General features: G+C 48.0%; 1 protein-coding gene across 1 annotated transcript; it reads left to right on the forward strand.

Moving 5' to 3' along the window:
• Positions 1 to 1,348: 1,348 nt before the first annotated feature.
• Positions 1,349 to 11,847, forward strand: LOC119114534 (E3 ubiquitin-protein ligase UBR2; the record flags this gene model as incomplete). The annotated part of the gene is given in 4 exon segments (XM_037238634.1): positions 1,349 to 1,432; positions 10,483 to 10,605; positions 11,103 to 11,250; positions 11,708 to 11,847. Coding segments are annotated over 3 exon segments (371 nt in total), but the record flags the coding sequence as incomplete, so codon positions are not given.
• Between the last annotated feature and the right edge of the window lie 593 nt (positions 11,848 to 12,440).

Genomic DNA, 12,440 nt, shown 5'->3' on the forward strand with positions numbered 1-12,440 from the left:
ACCTGTTCGGGTTCACTCCATCTTTCGGAAGCCCTCCACACTGGGTTTTGGGTACTTTTTATCTGAATGGAGGACCTTGCGCTCCTGTCGGGGCCCTTTCTGATAAGATGGTCGGGCCCAAGCGATCGTGGGGACCTCTACATGTGGTTTTGGGTGCTTTATTTTTGAATGGAGGGCCCTCCGCGCTTTTCGGGGGCCCTTTCTGTCAACCTGCCCTGGAGCACTCGATTATTCGGTGCCCTCTACACCGTGTCATGAGTATTTCGTATTCGAGCGGAAGGCCGTACGCTCTTGCCGGGGTCTCATCTGTTGACCTGCCCGGGCACACCCGAATATCCGGGGGCCCTCCACATAGTGTCGTGGGGGCCCTACACCCCTGTCTGGGACGCCTGATAATCTGCTCCGGTACACTCCATCTGTCGGGGGCCCTCCGCAATTGGTTTTGGGTACTTTTTATTTAAATGGAGAGCCCTTCGTTCTTCTCGGTCCCCGTCTGATAAGCTGCTCGGGCACATTCTATCATTCTGGGGCCATTCGCATAAGGTCTTCGGTGCTTCCCATTGGAATGGAGGGCCATACGCTCTTGTTGGGATCCCTAATTACTAACCGGCTCGGACACACCCGATCATTCGTGGGCGCTCTTCATTGGGTTGTGGGTACTTCCTATTTGAATGGAGGGCCCTACGCTTTTGACGGGGGCCCTATATGCTGACCTGCTCACGCACTGCATCATATAATCAGCTCACTCAGGTTATTTTGTCTATTGTTCCGAAACACTTAGGCTCAAAATCACAGCATTTAACATGATCTGTAGAAAGTGAGTGAGTTCTATGTGTATGCATGCGTAGCACGCCTAGCTTTATACGGCCGTACACAGTAAGATGAGTTTCCGTTTTCATGAAATAAATGAATAAGTAAATACATACATGCATATATACACGTACCTTTGTATATTTCCACACACACAAACACACACACACACACACACACACACACACATATATATATATATCTATATATATATATATATATATATATATATATATATATATATATATATATATATATATATATATATAATTTACATACGACTTGTCTTAAAATGCAACCACCGAAATGCAAGGATATTTTTTGGAGGGGGCCCCAGACTCCGGGGGCCCTACATCGTTGCGTGCCCCCCCCGTTTGACGAAATTCTGAATCCACCCTTGAGTCATCTAGTCATCTAGCATAGTTTCCGAACGAACGCATCGCGGCTCCTCGTTGGTAGCCTTCCAGTGACGTCACAGCTGCTAACACGGCGGCATTAGACTTTCTGAACATCTTCCTAAACCAAACAGCTGATTGAAGTCAACAAAAGAGAAAGAGGAGGTTGCGGGTTAGTGTGGCGTTTGTGAACATACGGGCCATTCTCACAATTTTACACTTAACAGGTGGGTGTGGGTGATCTGATAGGCAGTTGAAAGTAAATTTCGTGGAATAAGTATTCGCTTGCAAAAACCATCATTTGTTGTCAGGCGTAGCCCATTTTTTATATTGAAGTTGACATCTTCGATGCATGCGATATCTTCAACCTCTTCCGACCAGTGATATTGAGCTACTCTGTTTGGAGACTTCACTTTGATTGCGCTTTGTTCTTAGATTTTAGCGGGTAACTAGTGATATTGTATTAATGCCTGTTCTGTTGTTGCTTAATTTGACAGTTGTTTTCCCAATTTTGGGTATGATGGATGTGTCTCAAACATCATGTCAAAGTATGCACTGCTGGTGTGCTGGGTGACTGATAGTATGTCCTATTTGGGGTCTGTCAGACAAGCCTGCCTCAATTATACATCAACATGCACACATGGTCTTTATATGGTTTGTCATGACTGCTAGTAACATGTGCCCAGGTTAGTTGATTGATGTGTTGGAGTATAGGCTAATTTGATGTGTAGTCACATGATCTGTAATATTTAAAGGTTTAATCACATGTGAAATGCATGGCATAAGACACTTCTACTCTGCTTCTTCTCACATGGTGCTTCCTTCTACATTGATTAATTGTTCTTGTGCAGGTATATTAAAAGAGAGGGAGTCAAAGTGTAATATGTGCAATATAATACATGTATAGATAGAAGGTACTCAAAGGGAAATACCCATTCCTAATATATGTAGCTTGGATGAATACTGCAATACTTGGTATGTTTTAGCCAAAGCTTGGAAAGTATGAATTTTGTACTTCTGCATAGAAGTTCATTAGATTTGTACTTAATAATAGGTATGTTATCAGTTATATTTATTTTTGTACAACCTGTCAAAATAATGTAGTGATCAAAGAAATCTAACTTCAAATTCAGAAATATCTGGATAAGTATGTTTTCAAGCTGTCAGTTAACAACCAAACAACCAAACAACCCATCAGTTAATGTTTGGTAAGGTAAGGTAAGGAAGAAAATTTGATGTGTGTGTCTTCAGTGGCTTAAGCAAGTTAATGTGATGCATGTGAAAATAATTAGCAATATTCCACTTTACAGCCACATGCATGTGTAAGTTGCCAGGCTAGTAGCTAGTCTCAGTAAGTCCTTTATCTTTTGACCACCTTTCTGATAAAAAACATTTCGATGGGCATGATCATATGTAAAGAAATGATGTAAAACACATGCATACACTATCATCATCTAAAAGTTGGAGAAGGGTAAGGTGCTAACTTTGACAAGACTGTATTGGGTTAAAATTGGTGGCAGGCAATTGGAACTGCTTGTTATGTAGTGTTTCCATCAAGAAGTATAATAATGGGGAACACTTAACATAACTTGATAAACCTCCTGGATGGCCAGTCATTTACAAATACAGCTATGGAATGCCATTATAATGTGATCCACAGGCATTTTGAGACATAATTTGCCCTCTTTTCTAAGGCTGGTTATAGGGGACTCTGACATCAGCTGGTGCTGAAGATGATGATGTGCGTAATGTAATACTAAATTTTGATGTAATGAGTCTCATGAGCAAGAAATGTAGTGTAGCCATTGGTGCATCCTAAAATGGTAAATTAGTAATGTAACTTGTCTAATGCAGACTTAACCCAGTGGCATTGCTGCTTTTTGAGTCACATCTGCATATCAGTGGTAATCCCTGGTCTTGATATTGCCTGTCAGCAAACATGATATTATGTCAGATATGTCAGATGTTTGCTGTCTGCCAACTCTTGAGATGCATTGGGAGGATAAGAAGGTTGGCCTGGCAGTACCTCTCTTGTAGAAGCTAACAAATTATTGTGGCCATTATCCAGGGAGCTAGAATCGCTTTTGAACTAAGGTGGGAGTGAAAAATTCCATCGCAAAAAGACCATGCGGGAGTGAAAAAATCAATTCACAAAAGATGGAACTTATGAGCTTGTGACTGATGCTTCAGCAAACAAATACATCTATTTCAAGTTGGCATGGATGTAATATCAGGAACCTGACAAAACTATTTCGTTTTTTAACACCTTAGGCCATTAAAGTGAAACAGAATACATTAGCATACACTCGGGTGGGTGCGGGGGGGGGGCAAATTGACCCCCCCGAGGGTTTTTCACGAATGGTTTCTGAACAGCTCGGCGTAGCCACGCCAACTTTTGCATAGCTGTAGAAAATTGCTAAGCAGACCATTTGACATAGAAATTTTAGATGTACCTTGTAAAGTCACTGACCTATGACAGGTCAAAGTCAGGCCCTGGTTTCAGCAAAGGCAATTTCTAGGGAATCGTTCAATCTGATACAACAACGGAGTGTTTGGCGAAGACATACATTCCTGAGATGATTTCTTAGGTACCACAAATATTTAATGAGCAAATAGCTTTGACCTAAGGTCAGATATGAAGGTCAGAGGATGGTCAAAACCAACCTGATTTATTACTCTTGGGCTTGCTGTAGGGGATAGTTTCTGGTGCCCATTTCGAATTTATTGACAGCAGGAACCGCATTATATATCTTCAGTTGACTTCTTACAGGTCAGAACAGGCCATTGACCTAAGATAACCTGGGTCAAACTTTTTGTTTTAAGAACATACTGCCTAGCGTAGTGTTTGTTGCTTATTCAAATGCAAACTCAGAGCGGTCTTGTACCATTTCGGTCACCATGACCTTCGAAGGGTCAAACAAGGTCAATGGCCTCAAATGGGCTTGTGATGTTTTGCTTAGAGATAGTTGCCTAGGTTCTGGGGGCGCTTTGGAAACCAACCTAGAATTTCACCTTGTTTGACCTTATTTGACCTGAAGGTCATGACCTAGTAAGCTGAAACCGTAAGTTGAGTGGGTTCACGTATAGGTCAAGACATCCTGAAAATTTGGTGTCTCTAGCTGCCTTAGTTCCCGAGATATCAGAGGGGGTTAAATTGACCCTCCCCCATCCGAGCGAAGGGTACTTAGCCGGCCGACCGGGCGCGTGTTAAAGCATAGTAATTTCATGATAGCGTCATGAGCATACAAATTCTTAACACCGATAATTTGACCCTGCTTTTTCTGACTGACTTCACTTCCACAGCACTTTTAAAGCAAAACAAAGCAAAGGAATTCAATAACAAAATAACAAAATTAAACAAGCATAAAACACTCAAACAAAAAACCTTGGACTCCTACACATCAGTCCATTGCCAAGTCAAACACAATAGACATACCTCTGGCTTCTGTCAAGATGGGGTCATGGAAAACAAACATTTTGTCGCTGTTTCTTACAAAATACCAATGCTTATTTCCGTGAAAGTAGCCTATGGCTGACCTAAAGATGCCTTACATCATCTCATCCTGTATAACCTGTTTGTATCACAGCAGCAGTTGTGAGTTACTGATTTTTGCACAATTCCCATTGCCACTTGCCATGCACTTGACCAACTTAACCTAACTTAGAGTAGCCCATATGATGAACATCATCTCAACTCACTTGTCTGTTGACAGCAGCACTTGTGATAAAACTAAAGCTAGTTTTTGGCTGGTTTCAACTTGCATTGTTATTCAGTTAATTTGTGTATGCTTGTTGACATCAGACAAAGTTGACAGCAGACAAACCAAAATACTTTAAATCACCTTAAACAATTTGTTTTGATTGTCATGGTTAACTTATGTCAAGGGCAATGATGAGTATGCTCCACAAAACAACCTTTCTTCTCCAAAAGTAACAGACCTTTCGGATGACCATGCCAGTATTGCTGCTTGCCTTGTCAGCTGCAGTAAGGGCATCCATTTAGGCTTGTTTATTCATATTTAATGACAAAATTTGAGATGTTGGCTTCACATTTTAAATGGGATGGTTTGACTATTTGTTACATACTAATATTTAACTCATAGTGTAATTGCTATGCAGCTTAGAGTATCCCTGTGTTAAAAATATAGTGCATATATACAGTACAGTCATTTGCCAGTCAGCACACCATGAAATCTATAGAAAACATCTGGTTAAAGCAGCCATGAGGAATTCCCCGCGGTACCCGCCCTTCCTGCCAGGGTGAGAGGTAGGCGACGCCGTATAGCCTCAGCAGCTGAGTGCGTCGTAAAGCCCCAAAGACACACAGCCATAAGGAACCACTTGAAGAAATTTGGGGCAAATAACCAAGAATATGGAACAAAATAAGCCTGCTGCATGCCTTGTGGCATCATAATTTGTCTTATGACAAAACTTGATGGATTAAAACAGAAAATGTCTGACTCTGGTTACCAATCATGCGTTGAAAGCAAGTACGGTAAGCAATTACTCGGTCCTCAGGAGACTTCCTGGCTTCTTCCTGCTCTCCCAAAAATAAAAAGTCAGCACCCTTTGCGTGGTCTGCTGGCAGACAGTCATCCCAGTCACCCCCCAAATATAAATATCAATCATGCCGACCAACTTACGGGATTAAAATGCGAAACAAGTAAGAGGTGTGCATGATAAACATCTCCAGAGAGCAGAATTTCGCCATCAAACACTGCTGTATTAGCTGCGTCAGGTTTGTCCCAAGGCTCTTTCTGGCAGCATTTGGATAGCCTTGCCAGGTAGCCTGGCGAGTTAGACACTCGAAAGGCTCAGATTTATCATTATTGAGCACCGCCATGAACAAAGAAAACGGTTAACCGAGGGTTTGACGGGGCAAAAAGGGCGGTAAAAATAAGTTCCGTGTTTCAAATTGTCCCCTTCATTCCCTGTGAATTGTTTATGCTTGGGTGCATAGCAAACATGTTTTGGCGGCTGGCGAATTAATCCAATTTATGTATGAAGTACGTACAAGTTTGCAGTTGGAGTATCTTGCTGAGAAATTGGTCAAAATTTTAAGCAGCAGTTGGTACCTCTAAAGGCAATCGGAAAGGGAGGAAGAATGAAGTGGTATGAGACTCGTATGATGCCAGGAAAAAGAAAAGTAGCTAAATAAATATAAATACTGGTATTTGTCCCGAAAAAATTTGTATCAGCTGATTTGATTTAAAATCTGGTAACATATGTGCTCAAATGGTGATATTCATCGTGTAAATTTAATTTAGAAGACATTTCTTGAACTCTTCACTCCTGCATTTCGGGAGTGATGCAATTTAGTGGTCAAGTTTCCTCGGGAAAAAAAACGGAGCAAAATTCTCTACCAGGTCTCGCTGGTGTTTGCACTAGGCTCTGCTTTCGTGGTGTGGTGGTGAGACAAAAAAAAAAAAATAGGGGATGCGTGAAAACCCTGTATTTGGTGCACAGCTGCAGATCGTGAAGGATTTTGTAAACAAACCAAACTTAATGCGTGCAAGCGGCCTGGGTCGCTGGGGTTCTTGGTCTTGGAGGTACCTGGCGCCCTTGCCGTATGCATACATAGACATGATTCAGATGTAGGTGAGGCAGGACATAGCCGTAGGTGTCCAGGTTCTGTGGAGCCTCGTTTATGCTTGGCGGTTTCAAGTCAGCTCGGTTTTGGATGACATCTGAAAAGCTCAGAAAGGGAAATAGGGGTATGGCATGTGCGATTAGACAATGTCAGGCAAGGGTGAAATATTCACAAAATTTGGGGAAAATGAGTGAAAAATTCCTCCCCATAGGGTGATGCTTTACACCCAAAGTCGGCAATTCTAGGACACCGCCATTATCTCTCGATCATGGGGAAACAGCATGTTTCTGAACAAAGGTCAGGCCAAAAAAGATTCAAGCTGCTCTTGATGCAAAAATTACTTATGTCATGACTCAGTAAAAAAAATTCATGCTGTGTTGAAGCATGGGGATGAAGCCAGGCTTCTGAATCTCAAGCTATATCCAAAGCTAAGATAATGACATGAAACCAAAGTAGGAAGACTGGCTTTAAACTTTGGAACTTCAAAGCTGGAGCTAGAGCTGAAGCCAGTGGCTTCTGCACAAAGTGAAAGCAGAAGCCTGAGGCTTCAAACCCAACAATGCAGAACCAAAACCAAGCCATCGTTTCAAAGCTGTGAGGTCTGAGCTGGGACCAAAAGTAGCTAGCAACATTGTTTTTGTAACACAGGACCATTTTGTTGTTGGATAAAACTGTATGGTGTCATGAAATACTGTGAAGGTTTTGCGAAGGATTGAAACAATGCATTATCACTGGGGATTACTTTTTCTGATTATCGTGGTCTTGTGTATTATTAGTGTACAGTGTTTCAAATGGTTTGTTCTGTGGTCATCATCAGGTGTCCATGGGCTCAAAGAATGATCAACTGATTTGGGTTTTTCCACATGCATGAATCATGCCCTTGAAAGTTGTGTGGCACATTGGGTTGACTGCACAGACCAGTACGTTTGTGAGAAGCCAGGACGTAACTGAAGTGAAAGATCACCTTGAGAAAGCCAAAGTCAGCAGTTCATGGAGCCCAAGCTGGAGCCATCATTTGGACTTGTTGTCTTAAATGGCATGGAGTTAAGGCCGAAACTGACCTTTTCCCCATAACTGGCTTTGCTGCACCTGATTAAAAACTGCTCGCCATCTTCTGACCCAGCATTATGTTTCAAAGTGCTGTGGAAAGAGGACGAAATTGCTAGGCTTTTAATTTGTACTGATCATTTGCGAGCGGACATTGATAGGATTGGGAACAGCCATATGTTATATATGGGCTTATATTGGGTGTATGGGTGTTGGGTGTATATTATGCGCGAAACATTTTTCCATTGAAAATCACGGCCTGGTTGGCATCGATGAGCTTACCGAGGCTTTTTCATCTCCTGTATCATCTCTCCAGTTACACTCAGTGAAGACAGTGCCCACATTCATTACATGAAAAATGAATGAGAACTACGTGCAAATTGGTGGAAACCATGATCGCTTAGGCCGACTGGCAATGGGTCATATACTGGAAGCTGCCATCATCCACGGATTGAACCTAACTGGAAATGGACGTATTAATGCTTGTGGTGTCCTGCTGGATTGCATCAGGGATGTGCTGGGACGTGGCGTTCATTATCTCTAGTTCAAGCATATAAAGAGCGCCATAATTTATACGTGATCATAACTAATTTTTCCACACAGCAATCCAAAGACGAGGTACAGCGTTTGCGTTGCTTAATAGTAAGCCAGCCCTCCGTAGAACACCAAGAACACCATCACCAAAATGCAAGAAGGAAGTGCTTGTCTTTGAAGTGTAGTTGGATTCTTGAAAATTGACTAATGTGGATATTATTGTCGCATTATCAGGTGTGATCTGTGTCAAGCCATGTGAAAATTATTTGCTTAGGTTATGCATAGTAGCATTCAAGCATACAAGGGGTGGAACAAAAAAAGATGTCAGCACAGATCAGACTCAGTTCCTTCCGGGAACAATGCATGTGTATGGTTCTATATTGATTGTGGTCTTAAAATCTGGGAAGAATAGTGTGAGAGCAGTGGTTAGAAGAGTCACTAAATTTACGATCATTCCCGGAGGGCTCGCAAACGGGGCTGGAAAGCTTGATGTTTTCGGCCAGCGCTTTCATTCTAATAGAATTATGAGCTGCCTGTTCGGTAGATTGAACACCCCTGTTACCCGCCATGTGTTGGGGAGGGCGGACGGCCGTCGGCCACTGCTTGCTCCCAGCCTCTACAGTACAGCGGTGCCGTATTGTCCTGCTCCTTTCTGCGGCCCGTGCTTGGCTGTCGTTGTCGTTGCTGCGGTCAGCGGGCCGCTATAAATACGTAATGAGGACGGCGTGCGTCACACAATCGAACGGCCAGCTCCGGCTGTGCGTGCTGCGCTGTCGGCTCTGAGATCGGGAAACAAATGGGGCGCGAGCACAGCGCGGCGGGGAGGCGCAGATTCGGTGCTATGATGACGTTTGCACACGCTGGACATCTATGGCGTGCTTTTGTAAGTTGTTGTCATACATAGTGTGGTATCTTTTGCAGATTTTGAGCGCAGATCTTGCGGCCTGATCAGTGACTTTGGCATTGTTTTGCCTTAGTAGAAGCCTGCAGGAAGTTGACCTTTTTACACTTTATTACGCATGTGTTAACGTTTCAGCATATACTTTAATCCCATCGCATCGCATGACAACAATATTGCGTCCGACAGGCAATGGAATATTTGAGACGGAGGTCAGGTTATACGGCGTCGCCTGCCTCTCACCCTGACAGGAGCGGCCTGCACCGCGAGGAATGGGGCCCCTGTATCTCCGCGGTGCTCGCCTTTCCTGTCAGCGTGGCCTGCTCGGTGATGGGTTGAGCGTCAGACAAGCTGTGTGTGGCTCAGAGTTCGAACGCTAGACTGTTCGCCTGAAGCGCCCGTAAAACAAACTTATGTGTTACTTGTTTGAGTCCGATTTAACCCCTCCCCATGCACTAATGGTTTGGTTATTTATCCACGATTTATCCTCGTCATTCTATCCCTCCTCCCTCCCATGTATTTGCAGTGATGTTGCCACAGTCAGGTTAATACTTTAACGTTGAGCGTGTCGTGCCGTGCCAGGCCGTGTGCTCCCTACTTCCAGCCCGACACCCTCGGGCGACCGCCCGCCACCCAGACAGCTCGATGATGACCATAGTCCCTCCCTCTGGACTCGGAGTCTGGCACGCGGTGTACAGACCCCTGCTGTGCTGGCCAGCCATGGCGCGGCGTGCAGCTGGCTGCGCTGCGTAGTCGGACCGTGGGCTGAGCGGAGCGCGGTGCCGGACCTGGTTCACAGCGCCGACCGGCCGACGGTTCGCCTGGTCCGTGCAGCTGGCTGCGCTGCGTAGTCGGACCGTGGGCTGAGCGGAGCGCGGTGCCGGACCTGGTCCACAGCGCCGACCGGCCGACGGTTCGCCTGGTCCGTGCAGCTGGCTGCGCTGCGTAGTCGGACCGTCGGCCGAGCGGAGCGCGGTGCCGGACCTGGTTCACAGCGCCGACCGGCCGACGGTTCGCCTGGTCCGTGCCGGCTGGCGGCACGGCCGCTCTGCCAACGACGCCCCTGCAGGTGTGCCGGCCGGCCGGTGCCGCGCCAGCGCGTCTGGCTGCGAGCCACGCGTGGCCAGCCGGCCCGGGCCGCCGCCAGCTGGTCCAGTGCGCGGCGACGGCGCCGGGCGCTGGTGACGACGGTCGTGCTGGCGTTGCAGACGTGCTCGCCGCGGAGGGAGCGAGAGCGACTCTCGAGCAATGGCGGAGGCGGACCTGGCCACGCCCGTGGAAGCGTGGGAGGACCTGTTCAGACGGCGGGAGCTCGCCGCCGACATCATACGGTGAGGATGCTCCGGGTGGGCACCACGCGGTGAGCTCGGACCGCATGGCGCCTCAGCTCATCGGTGGCAGACTGCAGACTGCTGCAGCGCTCGTGGAGCGCTGCACAGTCTGCAGTGGCTATATCACGCACTGATCGGTCACAGCGACAGCCGGAAATCGCGATACGGCGCACCAGCCAGATGTGCGCCTGTCGCTGTCGTCGTGTCCGCATTTCAGGACCAAGGTCTCGCTTTGACGCGCTCGGGAACAGCGTGGCGGCATCGTTCGGTGGACGGGCTCGTGGGCAGGCCAACGGTGGACGTGGTTACGCCCCGCGCGCCGACTGTGTGTGTGCGGTCGCCACTTTGCAGTATTGGTGCGCCTCTCCCGATACCAAAACACATTGTGGTCTGAGCTCCGGCCGTAAAGGTGACCGGCGGGGACTTGCCATTCTGCCACCCCCTGCCCTTCCTCCCTCCACTCTCCCCGCCTCTAACCGGAGCCGGCGGTGCCGCAGCGACTTCTGGAAGGAGTCGGTGCCCCGTCTGGCGGAGCCGACGGCCACCGGCGCCGACCTCTGGGCCTACGACGAGGCGCGCTGCCAGCGGCTCCTGCTGCAGCCGCTCTCGCAGCTGCTGCTCGGCGATGACGAGACCGCGGGCCAGGTGAGAGGCGCCGGCGCCGGCGCATACGCAGCCGCAGATGGTGCTGCCTGGAGCCGGACGTCTCAGTAGCTTGCGTCGCGCGTGGACCTGTCGCAGACTTGCGGGAGTTCGTCGGCGGCTGGGTGTTGTTCAGCGTGGCGCCGTTGATGTGGTTTTGCGTCTGTAGTCGGTAGAGCTCGCCCTGCGGCTGGACATCAGCGCGGACTGGGTAAACTGGCTGCCATGCTGAGACCCCTGACCGGGCCGCGCGGAGAGCCGATTGTGACTGGTTTGTCTTTACCTGAGCGCCATTCACTGTCGGACCGAACGACTGTCGTGAGAGGGCGAATTGTCGTATTGTGACATATCGGAGACGATTGACCGACGGTATGATGTCCAGTGCGCATGATTGCCTGTCGAGGCTGAGTGGGCGCGCGTGCGCGCGTGTGGGCCTGAGCTGACGGTCTGGGTCGGGCAGGCGGCCCCGACGACGTCCGGCATGTGCGGTAAGGTGTTCAACAACGGCGACCCGACCTACAGCTGCCGCGACTGCGAGCAGGACCCGACCTGCGTGCTCTGCGCCGACTGCTTCAAACAGTCGGCCCATCGCCAGCACCGGTCAGTGACCGCGCCGTCCCCCGCACCGGCGCCGGTGTCCACCTGACCAGCTGAGTGTGTGGCGAGCTGGCGTGCGCACGTGCCTGCGGGCGTGCGTGTGTGCGTACGTGCGTGTGTGTGATGGCTGCCAATGCCGTAGGCGACCCGCTGACCAGATGTGTATATCCAGTGACCAGCTGGGCATAGCCAGCTGGCCAGTTGTGTGCCCAACTGACCATCTGGGTGGCCAGCTGACCGGCAGTGTGTAACCACCTGACCAGCTGCGTATGGCCAACTGGCCAGTTGTGTGCCCAGCTGACCATCTGGGTGGCCAGCTGACTGGCAGTGTGTAACCACCTGACCAGCTGTGCGTGGCCAGGTGACGAGCTCTGTGTATCCAGCGGATATTTGTGTGTGTCCAACTGGCCAGTTGTGTACAGCTGACTGAGGTGTCCAGCTGGGATGTCCATCTACCCGTCCGTTGTGTTGCAGTTCATTTTGGCCCAGGATTCACTAAACGTAAGGTTGTGGGCATTGAGGCATGACGTCATCTAGTTTTGTTGTGCTGCGATCACGTTAGTTATGTTACGCAGTTCCACGCGTGCTTGCTGCGA

The sequence above is a fragment of the Pollicipes pollicipes genome, unplaced genomic scaffold (assembly GCF_011947565.3).
Source record: "Pollicipes pollicipes isolate AB1234 unplaced genomic scaffold, Ppol_2.1 Scaffold_974;HRSCAF=1128_pilon_pilon_pilon, whole genome shotgun sequence".
Classification (NCBI taxonomy): Eukaryota; Metazoa; Arthropoda; class Thecostraca; order Pollicipedomorpha; family Pollicipedidae; genus Pollicipes; species Pollicipes pollicipes.